The 17,745-nt window shown below is 31.6% G+C and overlaps 2 protein-coding genes across 2 annotated transcripts; one reads left to right on the top strand and one right to left on the bottom strand.

Moving 5' to 3' along the window:
• Positions 1-1,217: 1,217 nt before the first annotated feature.
• Positions 1,218-6,183, bottom strand: LOC143065779 (uncharacterized). The gene is made up of 2 exons (XM_076239175.1): positions 6,068-6,183; positions 1,218-4,092 (listed from the first exon to the last, which is right to left on the bottom strand). The coding sequence occupies exon 2, from the start codon at positions 4,045-4,047 to the stop codon at positions 1,402-1,404; it is 2,646 nt and encodes an 881-aa protein (XP_076095290.1). The 5' UTR covers positions 4,048-4,092; positions 6,068-6,183; the 3' UTR covers positions 1,218-1,401.
• An 809-nt stretch (positions 6,184-6,992) lies between these two features.
• LOC143065762 (microfibril-associated glycoprotein 4-like) lies at positions 6,993-16,278 on the top strand. Its single transcript, XM_076239174.1, has 9 exons — positions 6,993-7,043; positions 8,701-8,739; positions 9,169-9,251; positions 11,204-11,275; positions 12,516-12,642; positions 13,182-13,315; positions 13,908-14,004; positions 15,223-15,387; positions 15,993-16,278. Exons 1-9 carry the CDS (start codon positions 7,040-7,042, stop codon positions 16,238-16,240), a joined length of 969 nt encoding a protein of 322 aa, XP_076095289.1. The 5' UTR covers positions 6,993-7,039; the 3' UTR covers positions 16,241-16,278.
• Positions 16,279-17,745: the final 1,467 nt, after the last annotated feature.

Below are 17,745 nucleotides of genomic sequence, written 5' to 3'. Positions count from 1 at the left end.
CGTTTCTCGTTTTTAGATAGATTATACCGTTGGTTCTCCCGTTTGAATGGTTTTACGCTATTCATTTTGGGGCCCTTTATAACTTGCTTTTCGGTCTAAGCCAAGGCTCCGTTTTGAAATCCATACTATTACCTATAATTTTTTTTCTTTTACAAATTGTGTCTTGGATGCAGATTTTTCTCATTGACAAACATACCACATCTTCTTATATCTATTTACAGTACTATGTATGTGTAGAAGTGCATTTATCAGTACAATCTTCAAAAGAAGTTTTTTAATTGAAACTATCCACCTGTCAGCATCATGTATTATATGGTTTGTAATGTACTTGTATCCTAGTATTATAAAAGAAAGTATCATAGAATTTACGAGTGGAACATATTTTTTTATACTAAACTTCAGTATAAGTTTATATCAGGGCGATACCCAGCTCTCCCGATTCTAGAAGTACCCATGGAAAACAATTGAGTAATATATATATATATTTATCGCTAATTTACGAAATTTTCCTTTGATCTTACTAACTGACAATTTCCTTTCTCAACACAGTGGAGTGATATGAAAAATTATCGCTAGAAACTAAGGGTGCACGTGCCTGTTGTCAATGAAATTAATAACGTCGTTATAGGTAAAAAAAAGCGCTAAACAGATAATCATTGTTCATCTCACTTCGATTGCTTTTCTCACTTTCGCCGTACCGTCTTAAGCAAGAAAATCAATGTCATTGAGATAATCAAAGAAAATTTAAAGTTATATTTAGTGGACAACAGGTCTTCTTTTAGTTGAGTTTGCAACTTTCAGTCTTTTGCTCTTTGTACTAATAAAAGCAGATATGTAGTGACCTATAGTGCAAATGAAAAGAGAAGGAATACACCTAATGGGATAATTAAAAACATAAAGTCGAAAAAAACGGCAATTGCTTGACAAAAATAAATCAACAGCAATAAACGAAAAGACAAACATCAGTCCACAAAACACTTCAATTGTGACAAGCTAAAGATTGAGCAACAAAAACCACAATAAAACCAGGGGTCGTCTCGTCTCAGGTTCTCCGAAGGGATAAGCAGATCATTTTAGTTTTCTTATGATTTTACAGCAACCGTTCTAAACCATAAGAACACGAGCACACATTGTAAATACCCAAAGACGATTGAAAATATTATTAATTGAATCTAATGTCCAAAACCCACACCGACTTACATTTTGTAAATGATAAGTTAAAAATATCCAAATTTATTATGATAATTAGTTTTCCAGTAGTTTGATTTAAAATGATATTCTTGTTGAACAAAAAGATGCTTCATCCCATTTGATAAAACTACTTAATTAAATTTGAAATGTAAATTTTATACTAACAAAATCATTTTCACATCAGTATCATCAAGTTCACGATTGTTTTCACTATTCATCATCAGAAGAGTCATCATCATGATAATCATCATTATCAGAAGCATCATCATCGTGATAATCATCATAATCATCACTTTCATCACTATCTAATGACACATTCTGTCCTAAGATTTTAAGAATGAATTTAATTTCCCATTTCTCATGCTGTTTATCTTGAATGTCTTGGTCTTGAGGAAAAATGTTGACTTCAGGTAGGAAAAATCTAGGCAAAAAATATGTTTTGTTGAAGGCTAAAAGCTTCATGAATATCTGCACTGTAAGCTCCATAAGGGATGGTAATTTAGAAATGTCATCTGGCATATTAGGATTCCATCGAAGTTCTTGTAATACATGAAATGTGCAGTTTTTCAGCATATAGCTACTTATGTCAGTTACATTGCAGATGTCAACGAAAAGCTTCGCAAGCGCGTAACTATCGCGTACTATTTGAGGGAAAGTTTCCATTAGACAAACTTCTGCTGGCGCCGTAGAGACGCGTAAATTGGTTTGTACTGGTCTTATTCGATCAATTGTATCCACTATGAATTCTTTGAGATATTCGGAGGTGAACGATTGCTCATCGGAAGTTGTGTCAAGTAAAAGCAGACAGCCAGCATCATGGATCTTTTGAGTCATCATTGGTAACGAATAAGGGTCAATTGACCACCAAGCAGTTTTTCTGATGGCAGGAACCATGTCTATCTTAATCCTGAGTTGTTTATGTTTACAACCAAGCCATAGAAGACGAACCATAAACACTGTCGTTTTCATGTCTTTTTGCAAGAATGGCATTTCAAAAACGTAACATAGATTACGGAGTTCATCATTCTTCCATAAACTGGGATCATGTAAGGCTTGATTCAAATATTTGTGGAGGTACATGAATATTGGCGGTGAAATCAAAATTCCATTTTCATCAAAAAATTCTAATACGTCTTTATGGCCTTCAATAAGTTTCACCTTCAATACATTATTGTTCATTTTTTCGATGGGAGTATTTCTTTGTTTGTGACTTTTCTTTTCTCTAGGACTTTTTCTCTCTTTGGTACTTTTTCTTTCTTCGATGTCACAAAATTCGCTGATTTTATCTAAACAAAGGACAAAATCAAATTCGTCTGGAGCATTTACTTTTGTTTTTTCTTTTGAACTACCTGACTGAAAAACTGTCATTTCAAATCTAGGGTCATATTTTGAGACTTGTTTGCATAGTAATTCTACAAAGAAGCAGATAGTGGAATTAATTTGTTCCTCTTCTTCTCCGGCATTTCTATATTTGTGATTAAGAAGTTCTTCAACAAATTGGTCCATGTTCATTTCTATTTTTTTGGATGTTTGCAATGACTTAAAATTTTCCAAAAATTGTTGGTTTTTGTCGTTTAGCTCTTCAGATGTTGAGCTTTCAAGAAGAGCTTCCTCTGAACTTATTCTTAGATGACGTTTAGCTGTTTCGATAGGAGATTCTCCTAGTTTGTCTTTGATGTCATTTCTTGCGCCATTTTGAATCAACAAATTGACAAAAGTGCCAGAATCGTGGTAGGCAGCATAATGCAATGCAGACGACCCACTGTTGTCTACTGCATTTAGAACGGTCGATGTTGAAGTTATATCATTCAGAAAGGGGAGACAATCGGAATCGTAAAATGCACTAATATACATTAACGGAAAACAACCCCACTTATCAGACGCGTTAAAATCAATGTCTGTTGTTTTCATTACATTAACAATTGATTTGATTCTTTCAAAGGTTAAATCTTTGCTATCAACTCTCACTAAATGGGCAGTCGATTGCTCATATATGTTCTTAGCATTAGCATCAGCTCCGGTTTCAATTAGCATTTGTAGCATCTTAATAGGTGTTTTGCGCAAGCAAGCAATAGCATAATGAATTGGATGGTTTCCTAGATTGTCAGCTATCGTTGAGCATCCTCCAGCCACAGCCATTTTCCGCAAAACCTTGATGGCATTTACGTTTCGATATCGATCGAAATGGTTTATTATCAGAAGAAAAGGGGTTGTACCATTTAAATCTCTTTGTTTCAACAATGTTATCAAATTCTTTTCAGCACAACATGATACTTTCCCTCTAACAATGTCGTCAAGAAGAGCAAATCTATCTTTGAATTCATCCGACACAGGGCTTGTTTTGTTTATACTGTGTACAAAAGAATGAAGGAAATTTTCCCCATCTTTGTTTATCATAGCTACATTCAACCCAGCGCACGACTCGAGTATAAACCGGAGGACACGTGGAGGGATAGTATTTCTGCTTGCTAAATGCAGTATGGAATATCCATGCTTAGTTTGTTGATTTATATCAATTCCTAAACTTAGTAGGACTTGAATAGTTCTTTGCCAATCGTCTATAGCAACAATGTTGTAAATTAAACTGTGTAAAACATTGTATCCATTTAAATCTTGCTTCGTGACATCAACTCTAGGTACCTGTAGGAGTACTTCTAGGACATATGTGTTTGTTTTTATTGCAGCATAATGAAGGGGAGTTTGGCTCCATCTATTACCGGTATTAACATCATCCCAATTTTGAGAGGCGAACCAGCACTGAAGAAGATCTGGTCGAGTATCTTTGATAGATTTATGTAATATAGTTTCTTTACTAAAACTGCTGTCGACACGGTTATATATCTCTTCTTCTGCCATCGTACCGTTGTATCATCAAGTTATACTTTAAGGGTTTACATTTATCTAAAAAAAAATTCACAAAACATAATAATGTATATTTTTGTTTACACTTATTCATGAATGATATATATGCTAACTATTTTCAATAACCCACGTTAGCTTAACATGGTCTGATCTTATTAATGTAAGGAATATCTTTTTGTAAATGTATTTTATTTGTTCATGTCTAGTCCAGCTTCACTTGATAGTTTATATTAATATGTATCATGTTTTGTGTTAGGTAGTATTGCTGGTCCAGTGTTCTAAAAAAATTACACTGGGTAAATAAACGGTGCAGATACATTTAAAAATTTCCGCTGTGTATTATTCTCTTAACATTCACACTGAACAAATGTTCAGGAGAATAACATTAATTTTTGTTCTTCTCTTTTCTTTATTCTATATGCGTGGAAAAGCAAAGTTATCATAAATTTAAGAATGCCGAATTCTTTTGGTCACTGTTAATTGATTTTATATTCAAATTGACAGTTACTTTTTCGTCTCTTTTAAACAACCAACCAAATGTGAAACAAACTTGGTATAAATAGCAAATGCTCTGTAATTGGTTTACTTCGAAACAATCAGATATGATCACAAAGAGGCAAGCTTTAATTTGAATTGACCAATAATAAAATAATTTCTTCAATGAAAACAAATATCTGTGATATGATGAAACACACAGATGCCTAACTCAATCTTTGATTCTGATTAGTTTTTCATTTTACAAGGAACAAGTAATCAATGAACGATTTGAATCATTAATCAGTTTGCAAATATGGTGGCATTTGTTGTAAAAAAAAATCAGTTTTAAAACTATGACAAATTACATTATCAACAGCTTGTCTCCCCCTTCTTTTAAATCTTAACTACACTTATTACTAGTATCAATTTAAGCTGCCTTTGCATTGAAGACACATGCAAGCATTTGTCAATACTTAAAGAAGGGCCAGCTGAAGGACGCCTCCGGGTGCGGGAATTTCTCGCTACATTGAAGACCTGTTGGTGACCTTCTGCTGTTGTTTTTCTGTGGTCGGGTTGTTGTCTCTTTGACACATTATTGTTGACCATAGCGATTTATTTTGGTTAAATATTTTCTGGAAACATTTATTTTTTTTTAAAATAGATTTTTCAGGACGAATAAATAAAGAACATCTGTACAATCTTCACTAGTTATTATATTCATAAAAGTTTCGACCTTGTTTTTAATTTAACCAAAAAAACCAACATTTTTTAAATCCCGATTGTCTCAAAAACGAAGATGTATGATTCCATTTATATTTAGCTTAAATTATGTTAACCATTACTTGGAAATGATGAATATTATCTGTAGTGTGTAAGACATAAATCAACTCTGAAGAAAGAGGTTTAACTTAAAATCTAAGTGTACACATTTTCTATTTTGTTCCGTTAACTCTAAAACACATGTTTGTTTTCAATAGAAAACAGTTAAACATATAACACTTGTATTAGTTTACTATGGATTATAACAAAATGTTAAAACTGAAGAGATATTCTATCCGATAGCATTGGCATTTAAAAAAACATATGAACCATGATTATCTGTACCTTTTAAATTGTGTGTCGATGAAGTTAGTCACATCTTAGAAAAGCTATTCATTCTTTATAATTGTTAAATGATGGTAATTCTATCAATAAAAATGGAGGTTGTTTATATCCTTCTGGATATCGTTTAGTTGTTTTCGTCATTTGGTTGTTGCCTCATTGACGATTACAAAACAATCTGTTAAAATCCACATTCAATAAGAAATAGCACCAATGTTCAGTTTAACTACAATATTTTAGAATAATAAAGAAGTATGTGTTGAGAATTGCTTTAAACATTAAATTTCAATCAACCTGCCATATAATCATACAGTATTTGGTCTTTTTAACGTCTTTTTATTTGAGCATCACTAGTGAGTCTATTGTAGACGAAACTCGCGTCTAATGCAAATATAATATTTCAATCCTGGTATCTATGATCAGTTTATATACATACCTTCTCCTTCGTTTTCCTAGTATTTAAGAAGACGTCCAGACGTCTCAAACCGCAATGCATAAAAACACACAGCCAATCCCATTTCTAACTTAAATTTCTTCCTTGTAAGCAAAGCCTTTTTAAAGTTTAAATATATTAAACGAGGCCACAAAGGGCTTTGTGTTATGTCAGGTGATATTTTCATGATCAGGTGATAACAATAATAGGCTTGTTCCAAGCACTATCTAAATAGACGCACCATGGATATACTATGTCTACGCCACCTAAATAGAAATTGAAAATAAAAGTGCCTGTTAAATTAGTTGAACGAATGAGTATTTCATTAGCTTATTTTATCATTCATTAGTAGAATACCACATAAACAGACAATTTGTCAGTACATTTGTACTGTTTATTTTTTATTATAATGTAAGCAAATCATTTCATGAATCAAAAAGAAAAGTAAAGATTATAATACATAATAATTACATTATTAATCATGATATTTAGGTATACGTTTCAAAGAAATAATGAATATTTATGATTTAAAGTAAGAGAAACTAAACATGCCAACTACAGTCATCGGACAAAAGTTAGTTCCCACTAAAAAAAAAGTCATATCATTTTAACTAAAATCGATAATTTTCAAAAAAATATTTCCAATTAACTACTTGAGCAATTTCTATAAAATAGATACCATAAGCATTCACAATAACTTCTACGTACAAACAATGCCACAACTCAATCGACTTTGCATTGATGAAAACCTTTTCGCAAAAAAAAACCCTCCTGTGAAGCTATGATTCATTGACAATTTGACGTATGAACAGGAATATGGCCGAGGTTTCAACAATTTGTTTTCTTAACCATCAACACCGTTTTACAGTCTGTTATAATCTACCAAATTCTACATATAAACTTGTGTGCTTTATCTTATCTCATTAAAGCCGACTTATCGCTTTAGGTCTTACATAAAAGAGGAAGTCTGAGAATATGCGTAAGTCAATATGCTTTTTCCTTCAATATATCGTACATTTTTAGGTTCCAGTTTGATTATGATGTACACCAATGTATATGTAAAGCATTATATTAAAATTGAAAAATTAAATCTCAAAAACACTGAACTCCGAGGAAAATTTAAAACGGAAAGTCCCTAATCAAATGGTAAAATCAAATGATTAAATATTTAACTATACTAAACTAATTCAATAGCTTTATAAAAATATTAAATACTCTTATATTGTGCTGTTACACTACTATCCTAGACTTACGGAGAGTTGAACTCATTTTGACTTACTATATATATATACGGTATGTTTATTCTTCATTATTGAAAGCCCTTCAGTGACCTGTACCTTTCTGGTATTTTGAAGATAGTTGTTACTTTTGCAATAATATCACATTTCCATAATTTCATAACAAGATTTGAGAAACTTTGCATTTATGTATTCAATATACAGTAGCATAGCTGTGTGCTTAAATATATCGATTTGAATATGTTCCAGAGTACCAAGTTTCTTCAATTTCACCCAAATATTAAAATTACATGATGTACGATTACAGCTTATGTCATGGAAAACAATACACAAATAATTTTTTTCCAGAAATGTTGTCAGTAAAATGTTATGTTAAATTTTAGACCAGTACTTAAAGATAATTGCCGTAATAAACATGAACAATACTACAAACAGTATGTTTACGTTTTGTTCACTAGGATAAATGAATATTGGGAAATTTCTTACTGTCAGAATGTTCATTACAGATTCAAATTATTTCGAATAAAATCTGAAAAAAACGTTACTTCAAATTTCGTAACCAGAAGTAAGAACTAAATATGTTACCAAAAATAAAACCCTGCATTTCTGGTCAAATATTAAGTGCGCTTTAATTGTCAATAGACTGGTCAGAGATACCAGGTATTATATTGTGTACGTCAGATGTGCGTTTCGTCTGAAAAAAGAGTCAACAGTAACGTTTGAAAAAAGTTCAAAAGTTCGAAAGAAATACAAAAATGAAGAACATTGAGGACCATCATATTTGCTAATTACTGATTGGTTATTTCATTCCTAATTTTAAGTCAAATTAATCAATCAATCTATTAATCCAACAGCTTTGATTTTTTAGTTCCACAGATGAGTACACGAAACGTGTTACTGTTGTTCCAAATAATAAGTATTTTGTGATCTTTAAAATCGGATACCTGCTGTTGTTGTTGATTAAGGTCTAAAATATTTATTTTTCGTTTATATTTTTATTGTTCTTCATATTGTCATGTCGGGGCAGTTTATAGTATAGCTCACTAAAAGGTATTTTTAATCTTAGTTTGCGGAAAAGAGCAGGGTTGTAGTTCATTTTAGATCCCACTGTCTCAACAACGGCTACATTGCCATGTAACCTTATTCGTCAGACAGGAAAATATAAACTGTTTTGCGCCGGTAAGAAAACTATGCATACAAGTATGTTAAGACATAAACATGTATAATAACGTAACCGATTGAACTGTAAAAAAGACTATTTCTAATAATAATTGCAAAGAACACGCTTTATGTCATCCGTCCGAAAGTCCCAAGTATCATTATTCTTTCTAATCTGTTGGGGTCTATTGATATATTTTATTTAAAAGTATTGGTTGTGAGATTTACTGTATTTTTCAGTCAAATGGTCGGTCTTTGTGTTTCTCATATCATTTATAGGTATGTATTTATTGAAGATATATAACGCTTAACTATCAAATAAAATAATCATTTCATTTCAGTTGAGTTATGAATTCATATAATTTTGTATAGCTAGTGCTTTTATTTTGTCTGCACTGAATACAGAAATTGTTATGAATGATTTATTTTTTTAATATATTGTTGACAAAATATATAGTTTTGCTGAGATCTTGCAAATAAGCACGATGATTAATATGTACCTGTAATATGTACGGAAACACGATATGAAGTAAATTTTAAACAAAAGCGTAACTGGTAAGATTAATTCCGAAATTGTAAATAAACATGTTAAAAAATATCTTTATCCTATTCCTATTGTTTTTATTTTACAAATGTAAACAATGGAATTGTATGTGACAAGAACCTCCTTTTTAGTATATGATTTCTTGTTTGTGTTTCTCATTATAGAATGCCAACTAGAATGTTGGTCATGCAGTGGAGTTAAAACCGTTGGCGAGTGTAATCATCGTATACATTGTAATGATGGCGAGGTTAGTTATATTTTATTTATGTTTTAAATTCTTATCAACATTAACAACATTAATTACTCAGAGTAGTTTTCATGTATTATTCCTTTGGATACTAATTATCCCTTTCTTCCTGTCCGAATTGTTCTTTTATTCTTATCAAGTTGATTTCACACGGGAACATGTTCAGGTGAATTAAAAGAAGCGGTAATTTACCTTTAACGTCAAGTTCCGCTACCTATATAACGCCCTTTCACTGAATAATGTAAATTATGTAAATGTAAATGGCTGTTGGTTACATAGAATGAAAGCGAAGATACAGTCTCTTCTGTTTTCTTTTATGTCTACTTAAATTGATCACAAGAAAGTTGATAATATATTTTAAGCTCACCTTGCACAATAGGCCAAGTGAGCTTTTCTCATCACTTGGCGTCCATCGCTGTCGTCCGTCGTCGTCGTCCGTTAACTTTTACAATAATCTTCTCCTCTGAAACTACTGGGCAAAATTTATCCAAACTTGACCACAATGAGTCTTAGGATATTTAGTTTTAATAATGTGTTCTATCCAACCAACATGGCCGAAATGGCTAGATATAAAAGAAAGGAGTAAAATGCAGGGTTTCAGATGAAAAACACACTTGTTGTTAAGTTGCAGATTCAGAATCGGTAATTTAAAGGAAATTTTGCATTTTTTGTTATTAACTTGAATATTCTTATAGATAGAGATAAACTGTAACAGCAATAATATTCAACAAAGTAAGTTCTAGAAAATAAGTCAATATGACCAAAATTATCAATTGAATTACAAAATTGTTAAATGTAAACTTTTAGTTATTTATTGGAAAGAAGTATACTTCTGATACAAAAATATGGGCTGTTTTTGACAAAACAATGCACATATATCGGGTACTAGCATCCTTAAGTCATGCTAAATTACTGAAATCTTCACAATTTTAGCATTTTAGTTAATTTTTAGACGGTTTCCGTCTTAAATGAAAGTGGCCGCATTTGTGTTCATTCTTAATATTGAAATATAAGTTGTATTTGATGATAATACATAACATATATAAAGGTTCAGGATGAACACGGATGCAGCCACTTTTATTTTTGACAAAAAACATCTGAAAAGTGACATTTTTTGGCATATTTGATAGATTTTCATGTTTAAGCTTGAATCGTAGCGTTTTTGATGACTAAATCAGTTAGGATCTTTCACATAAACTAATTGAAATAACTGAAATAGACACTTTCGTGTCTAAAAAGTGTCGAAAATCTTTCGTCAGATGAACCTGAAAATTGAGGCCAAAATCCACCCCATACAGGACCTACTCCTTTAACCAAACTTGAACACATTAGCATTAGGCCAACCCACATGGCCGACAAGGCTAAAATAGAACTTAGGTAAAATGCAGTTGTTGGCTTAATTCTCTAAAACTAACGCATTTAGATCAAATCTGACATGTGGTAAACATGTTCATCAGGTTAACATCTATCTGCCCTTACATTTACAGAAAAAAAACATTAAAACCTTTGCCGTATACGGTGCAGAAAATTCTTACCCTTTCGGAGCACCTGATTTCACTCCCGGTCTTTAGTGGATTTTGTGTTGTTTTTATTTATTATTTATAACTGTTGATGTAAATGTCTTTTGGTTTTACGAGTCTTTGTTTTCTCCTTGGTTTTGATTGTTATTGTCATCTAACAAATGTCTTATTGTCGTTTAAAGTAAATTTCTGCAGTTTATTAGTAATTTTTGTAAAAACAAAATCATAATTCTTCTGCTTTTAATTTAACTACTGCGTCAAATTAAACCAAATTGTCCTCAATCATTATTAGGGTATTTAATACTATTAATAATGATTTAACCATATTTTACGTAATTTCAAAAACCACAGTTAATACAGGTGAGCGAAACAGGCTCCTGAGAGCATCTAGATATTATTTATAATTGAAAGTAATATTCATTTTTATTTCAGGTCTGCTTTATGCACAACTTTGTTACCGAATCTGGTGCTGAAGAATTCGATTACGGATGTGGCTCATCACTGGTATATTAAACTGTAATATTAAATAGATGAAAAAGACCCCAATAAACTTGCTTACGTCAAAACGTCATTTGAACTGTTTTGGAAAGTTGCGTTTTTTGGCAATTATACCAGATCTCATTTGATAATTCTTCCACATCTCATTCTTTTATGTAAATATAACATGCCCGCGAAATCGCGATTCAATTGGGCAAGTGTTGAAACAAAGAGTTTTTAAATTTCGAGGACAATACGTCGACTAAGCATGCGTGAAAGCGAATAAGACACGGATCGATAACGGTCTCCGAAGTGGGTTATTGTTTCAAAAATTGGCGTTTTCTATGGAAAAAAGATTGTTTCAAAGTCAAAATAAGGAATAACAAAACGCTTCATTTATACGTCACTTCACAAATATTTCCGACTTTGTAAGGTTTCAGAGGAGATGCGGCTCTATGAAATCGCTCTCTTTCTTTAGAAGTATAGATACAGGTGTTGTATATGGTGGATTAATTTACAAATGCTACGACATTTTTTGCGGTATGAAAATGCCTATATTCAAATAAGGATGCTTTTTATATCAGCCTCAGTACTTATGTTCACATTTTGTATGAATTTAAAGATATGTTGGACATTCGTAGACGACAGAGCAACCCGACAACAAAAATAACGAGAAAAATTCTAAATGACAAAAAACAATCTATAATAATAGACACACTCCAGAAACATGTTGACTACTTTTTAATTTGCAAAAACCTTCGAAACTTTTGGTCTCTAATGCTCTTTAGCTTCGTATTTTTTAAATTTTGCTTTTTAACTTCGTTGACTCGAGCGTTCTTTATGAGTCGTTTGCAGACGATAAGCGCATTTGACATACACTATTTAAAGCTTGGTATATATATATATGAACTTATTGAACTGTAAATTAAAACTCTAGATTGTTCTTTCTGTAAACCTTGTGAATAATTTTAACAAAACCAATAAAATCAAATATAAATCAAAATCCAACATATAACAAAACAATTGAAATATGACATACGAAAACCGTCGACGTTAGGGACTTGGTAAAGGCCGAATAAAATGTGGCTAGGTTAAATTAGTACTTTCGCTCGGTAGATTGTTAAAACTCAAATAAAAGAACTAAGAAAAACAGCATATAAAAAAACCCAGAATCTCCATAAGAAGGTACATTTTTTTACAATTAGTTAAAAAACGTATTTATTAAACAAAAAGTCAATATAACTGATTTCTTTTTGTTTCGAAAAAGGCTTGTAGTAATTCGGCTGGTTCGATACTTGGTCGCCGATCTGAAGGCCACCATGTAAAATGCGCACTTTGCTGCGATACCAGACTGTGTAATGACATTTTAAATTGCTCAAGTTCTGGTCAATTACGTAAGTACACTGTTTATCTTTATAACTCAAGTTCACTATTTAGTGTTTTAAATTGATGACATACACATAGGCCAATATAATTTATTGTCGACTTTGGAAATTATTCGTATATAGAGATGATAAATCTGAAAAGAAAAAGAAACAATTAATTTAACCCAATTTTCGGACATTTCAGTTCCAAACATCAATATATGTATGTATAAACACAAATCTTCTTGTTTTACTTGTATATTTATTTGTGTTTGTTGCAAAATTATCGAATTAACACTGAGATTCCTTTTATTTCACATTTTTCATCCTGATCTAAAACTAAATCAGAAAGTCCATCTCTGTTGATGGAATCACCCCTAAATATGTAAAACTATACTTGGTACTGACAGAACCATATATCTTGAAACTAGGAGGCAATATTTTGTTACTTGTTAAAGAAATGATATTTTATCCCAATTGGTAATATAGATAATATAGATGCATTTTGATAGTTACATAAATATAAAGCATGACATAGATTATATTAAACATCTCAGAAATCTTTTCAGCATTAACACTTCCACGAGAATGTGCCGACTTAAAATTATCTGTAAGCGGAGTCCATACAATTTACCCATATGGACAGATGCAGCATCCGGTATCTGTCTATTGCTATTTAGATTCAAGTTTGCGCTCTTGGACCGTGAGTTTTCAATTTGTAGATATAACGAGACTTTATTTGAATTCAACGAAATATTACCTATCTATTTGACTATACTTTAGGTAACGTTTAATGTTAAAGTTTGTTTGTCATGCTACTCTTTTGTCAGATATTCGGAATCCTCTAGTTTGATTCATGTAGTGTCAATAAAACGTTTACCAGGCAACTCCTAGTTTTCTTTTCGTAACTTTATTGCATAAAGTTTTGAAAATCATTTTTGAAAATCTTATAAAATCCTTGTTTTTTTTCATAGTTTGTTTTTAAAGAAAAACAAGGAGCATATGTTAAATATATAAAAATAGTTTCCTGCTAAACTTTTAATTGATTATATATTGAAACAAGATCGATTCTGTTTTTTTTTTAATATTATCTATTTATAACAGTTTTTTTTTTAAACTTGTTTATTTTGAAATAATGAAGCAAACACCCTCAAACTCAGCAAAAAGGTGACGAACACCAATGAATGGAGATAGCTTTTTAAGTTGTAAATTCATTTTTCACGATATGGGTTTCGTAAACTATATATAACTCCTTTTATTACTTTACATCATTTAACTCGATTACATTATTTCAGGTCATTCAACGACGAATTGATGGATCAGTAAATTTTTATAGAGATTGGCAAGCATACAAAACTGGATTTGGACATGCTAACGAAGAGTATTGGTTAGGTAAAAAACCACACAAAAAAAAACACACACACAAAGAGAGTTGAGGGATTTTGAATAATCATTTGTAGAAAAATGAATAAAAAGTTAAAGTAGGGATATATGACGAGTTTATCGATAAATTAGTTGGATATTTTATGAGTTGTCGATAGATGAAAATAACTCTTTTCTGAATTCTTAATAGCGCCTTTCTTAACCTACATTCATTTGGAACCTTATGAGTTTGACTGTCCTTCTGGTATCTTTCGTTCCTCTTTTTGAACATTTGAAAGCCAGAGATGAAAACAATACTTCTATGGGTGAGGACCCACATGACCTAAAATGTACCTAAAGAGAATCGGTAAAATTGTAATATCTTCTTTGCCTGAGAGAGCGAGTTGGAACCTTCTTTTCTTAAAATAAAATAAATTCATGAACGTTGAATTTTAGCAAAATAGTAATAAGTAAACTTAGTTCAGAATCATTGACTACTGATACAACTATTCCCTAGGAGAATTACGGTCACCAGCAGTGGTATAGAACCAGTGGTCGATATTGAACATAACACTTTAATAGTGTCGTGCGTCTGAAGAACCTTTGAGAAATTACCTTTACTAAGTATTTCGAACGCTCAAACCTTAACATTTAAAACCCAGTTTGATAGTAATTCAAAATAAAAAGGATAGCGCGTTGTCAACAGTAGTACGGTTAAACGATTTTCAATTTTTTAATTGTTTTCAACAAGTCAATATAACCAATTTTGATATAGGAACATTTAAGACAATTCAATGCTTCTGAAATTTATTCGAATATTCGTCTTTGTAACGGATCAGATCTAAACATTCAGATACTTTTGAGTTGTGTTGATTGATTGTCTTTGAATGTTTGTTCCTTTATCTCGCCATTGCATATATTGTTTGTTGTTACTTTACCTGTAAGTTGGGCGATTTGCTGGTTGGATTTGTGTTGCTCAATCTTAAGTCTTCGGCGTTTTGTTTTGTTGACTACTGTTTATCTTTTGTTTGTTTTTAGATTACTGTCATTACGTCATTAGTTGGCATACGGATTTGATTATTTCTTTGGTATCTCAAAAACTCTCCTTGATGTGACGAAACGTTTGGACAAGTTCGAAATTGTAACCATACGGTTCATGACTACCCCTATTTCTTAGATCATTAGATTTAGAAATGCACTAATTATGTTAATTTCTTTAATACTTTCATATATGTCTAATGTTTACAGGAAATGACAACATACATGAGCTGACAGCAAATGGAAACCATGAATTAAAGGTAGTGATGACAGATTTTAGTAGGGTAACAAAGTTTGCCGAATATCTCTCGTTCCATGTGTCTTCTGAGGCAAATGGTTATCGGCTATTGGTCAGTAAATATGATGGAACTGCAGGCATGTTATATCTTTATTTCAAGTAATACCATGTTGATAAGAGTCATTTCTATGTGTATATAAAATCGAATTTTTCAGATATCGATTTGAATTACCTTTATGGAATATCTGTTTCATAGATGACGACAATGTAATGGTTGTAACCACAATCCTGTGCTGTTTTTCCCGAATGACACATACATGATAAAACTTATAACAGGATTCTAACTTCATGAGCAAAACGATGGGTACCATACGTGGAGCTGTATCTGCGAGCCCGTCATGATCACAAGTAATCATCTCCGGCTTTTTGTTAGGGCTCGTGTTACTAAGTCTTTAGTGTTCTTTGTCCTATTTTGTATACTGTGGTTTATTGTTTGAATTTTTCCATTGTATTGTCAGCTCGTTTGAAAACAGAGAGTATTTTTTTCACCCATTTTTATTTTGCGTGGCATATGGGATATGTTAACCAAAAGCAGTGACCTCTCTGTCAGGTGCCCTTAACTGATTGCAGTATACGTATTCACGTTTATTTATATTATATATATATTATTCATGCTAAAAACATGTATAAGAAAATAATAAGATGCTAAATCAGCAACACATTATTCTCATTTCAATTTCAGGCGATTCTTTAACCAACCAAAATGGGTACAAGTTCTCTACTTTTGACCGGGATAATGACGGATCTGGATCTAATTGCGCCGTACTTTATAAAGGTGCATGGTGGTATGGAGGCTGTCACAAATCCAATTTAAATGGAATTTATTATCATGGCCATCATGATGAATTTGCCACTGGGATAGATTGGTATTCATGGCACGGATTTTATTACTCAATGAAAACTACTATGATGATGATAAGAAGTTACTAATATGCATATATTTCAATTATATATTACATCAAATCCAATTAATTTTTTTAAATGCCAGTAGAGCAATTCGGTTATCGGCAGTGAAAATAGAACATTATAGAGACGTATGTCTTTAGAAAAATCTTGACTTTTGAACTCAATATCACATGTATCATTTGTTGAAAATGTGTAAACCTAATGCACAAACCCTCACATACCAATGCAGCACATAGCAATGATTGGTTATGTGAATTATATATAAGAAACAGCACGAACTTCTGCAAAAAAAAAAAAAATAATAAAAAGGGTTTTGGTGGTACAATGAACAACCAACCCGACAACACAAAAATATGAAAGACGTCTATTTATGAATATACTGACTTTATCATAAACAAATCAAGTATGTCAAACACAGCAAATCAAAAGCCCATGAACTTAAAAACATTGATAATGAATTGATAAATGGACGGAGACTATAAAAATGAGTTTCAATCTCTATCAATAAAATGTCAAAGTTAAGAAAATAACGTGGAAATGAACATGAGATCAGAAAAAAAAGGAACATCTTTACAAAAGATTTACTGTGGATTCATTTATTTTCGTGGTACCAATTTTCGTGGATTGCAGAAAACTTTCCTTTTCATGGATATATAACTTCGTGGTTTTGTCAAAGGTTGCATACAGCTTGATGGGCAATTTGTAATTCGTTGAACATTTAAATTCGTAGTTTACCTGTACCCACGAAAACCACGAAAATTGGTATCCACCGAATAATAATGAATCCACAGTAATACAAGTACAATAGCAATATATTTACCAAACAACACTGTTAGTAGTTGATGAACGCAGACTCGAACTCCTGACCTATTATCTCACATCATCATATCATGTACAGTCCAAACCAGTCTAGAATGGAAACCGTGTATTCTTTATATAGGCCGGTAATAATATATTGCTTGTGCGATATTCGTAGGGTTGTTATCAAGTTTAGATATCAACCCTTAATTGTCAATTCCCAAAGAATTAATTCAGTATTATTTCAGAAAATATGTAAAGTTCATCATTATAATCATCATAACAATCAATTTTATCACTAGAGTATGTCACTGTCTGTTTTAGGAATTTAAAACTATTTTAAGTTTGCAGTTTATTTTGAAGATATTGGTCTTTAAAAAAATGTTTAACTCAGGTAAGAAGAATCTAGGCAATACATATTTTTTTATTTCATGTTAAAAGCTTCATTAATATCCTTACAATATAAGATTAAGAAGTAAGTTATCAAATTAATAAGTTTCATTTAGTGTATATGTGTTCCAATGCAGTTCTTGTAACATATGAAATTTAAAGTTTTTAACATACAGCAGATGTTTCCCAGCGCATAACTATCGCGTACTTTTTACCGAAAAGTTTCGATATGCAAATATAGCTGGCAGCGTATAGATTCTTAAATCGATTTGAACTGTTTTTGGGCGATCAATGATATGTACTGTGAATTTTTTGATATATTCGTCTGACTCATATCTTCA

The sequence above is a fragment of the Mytilus galloprovincialis genome, chromosome 1 (assembly GCF_965363235.1).
Source record: "Mytilus galloprovincialis chromosome 1, xbMytGall1.hap1.1, whole genome shotgun sequence".
In the NCBI taxonomy this organism is placed as follows: Eukaryota; Metazoa; Mollusca; class Bivalvia; order Mytilida; family Mytilidae; genus Mytilus; species Mytilus galloprovincialis.
The sequence above is the reverse complement of the archived record's forward strand: the minus strand, read 5'-3'. Positions and strand labels throughout refer to the sequence as shown.

Excerpts from the sequence above, each read along its gene's own strand:
- LOC143065779 (XM_076239175.1), bottom strand. The coding sequence starts at position 4,047 with ATGGCAGAAGAAGAGATATATAACCGTGTCGACAGCAGTTTTAGTAAA.
- LOC143065762 (XM_076239174.1), top strand. Across the intron at positions 8,740-9,168 it reads GTTTCTCATATCATTTATAG|AATGCCAACTAGAATGTTGG; the intron begins GTATGTATTTAT and ends TTCTCATTATAG. Across the intron at positions 14,005-15,222 it reads TAACGAAGAGTATTGGTTAG|GAAATGACAACATACATGAG; the intron begins GTAAAAAACCAC and ends TAATGTTTACAG.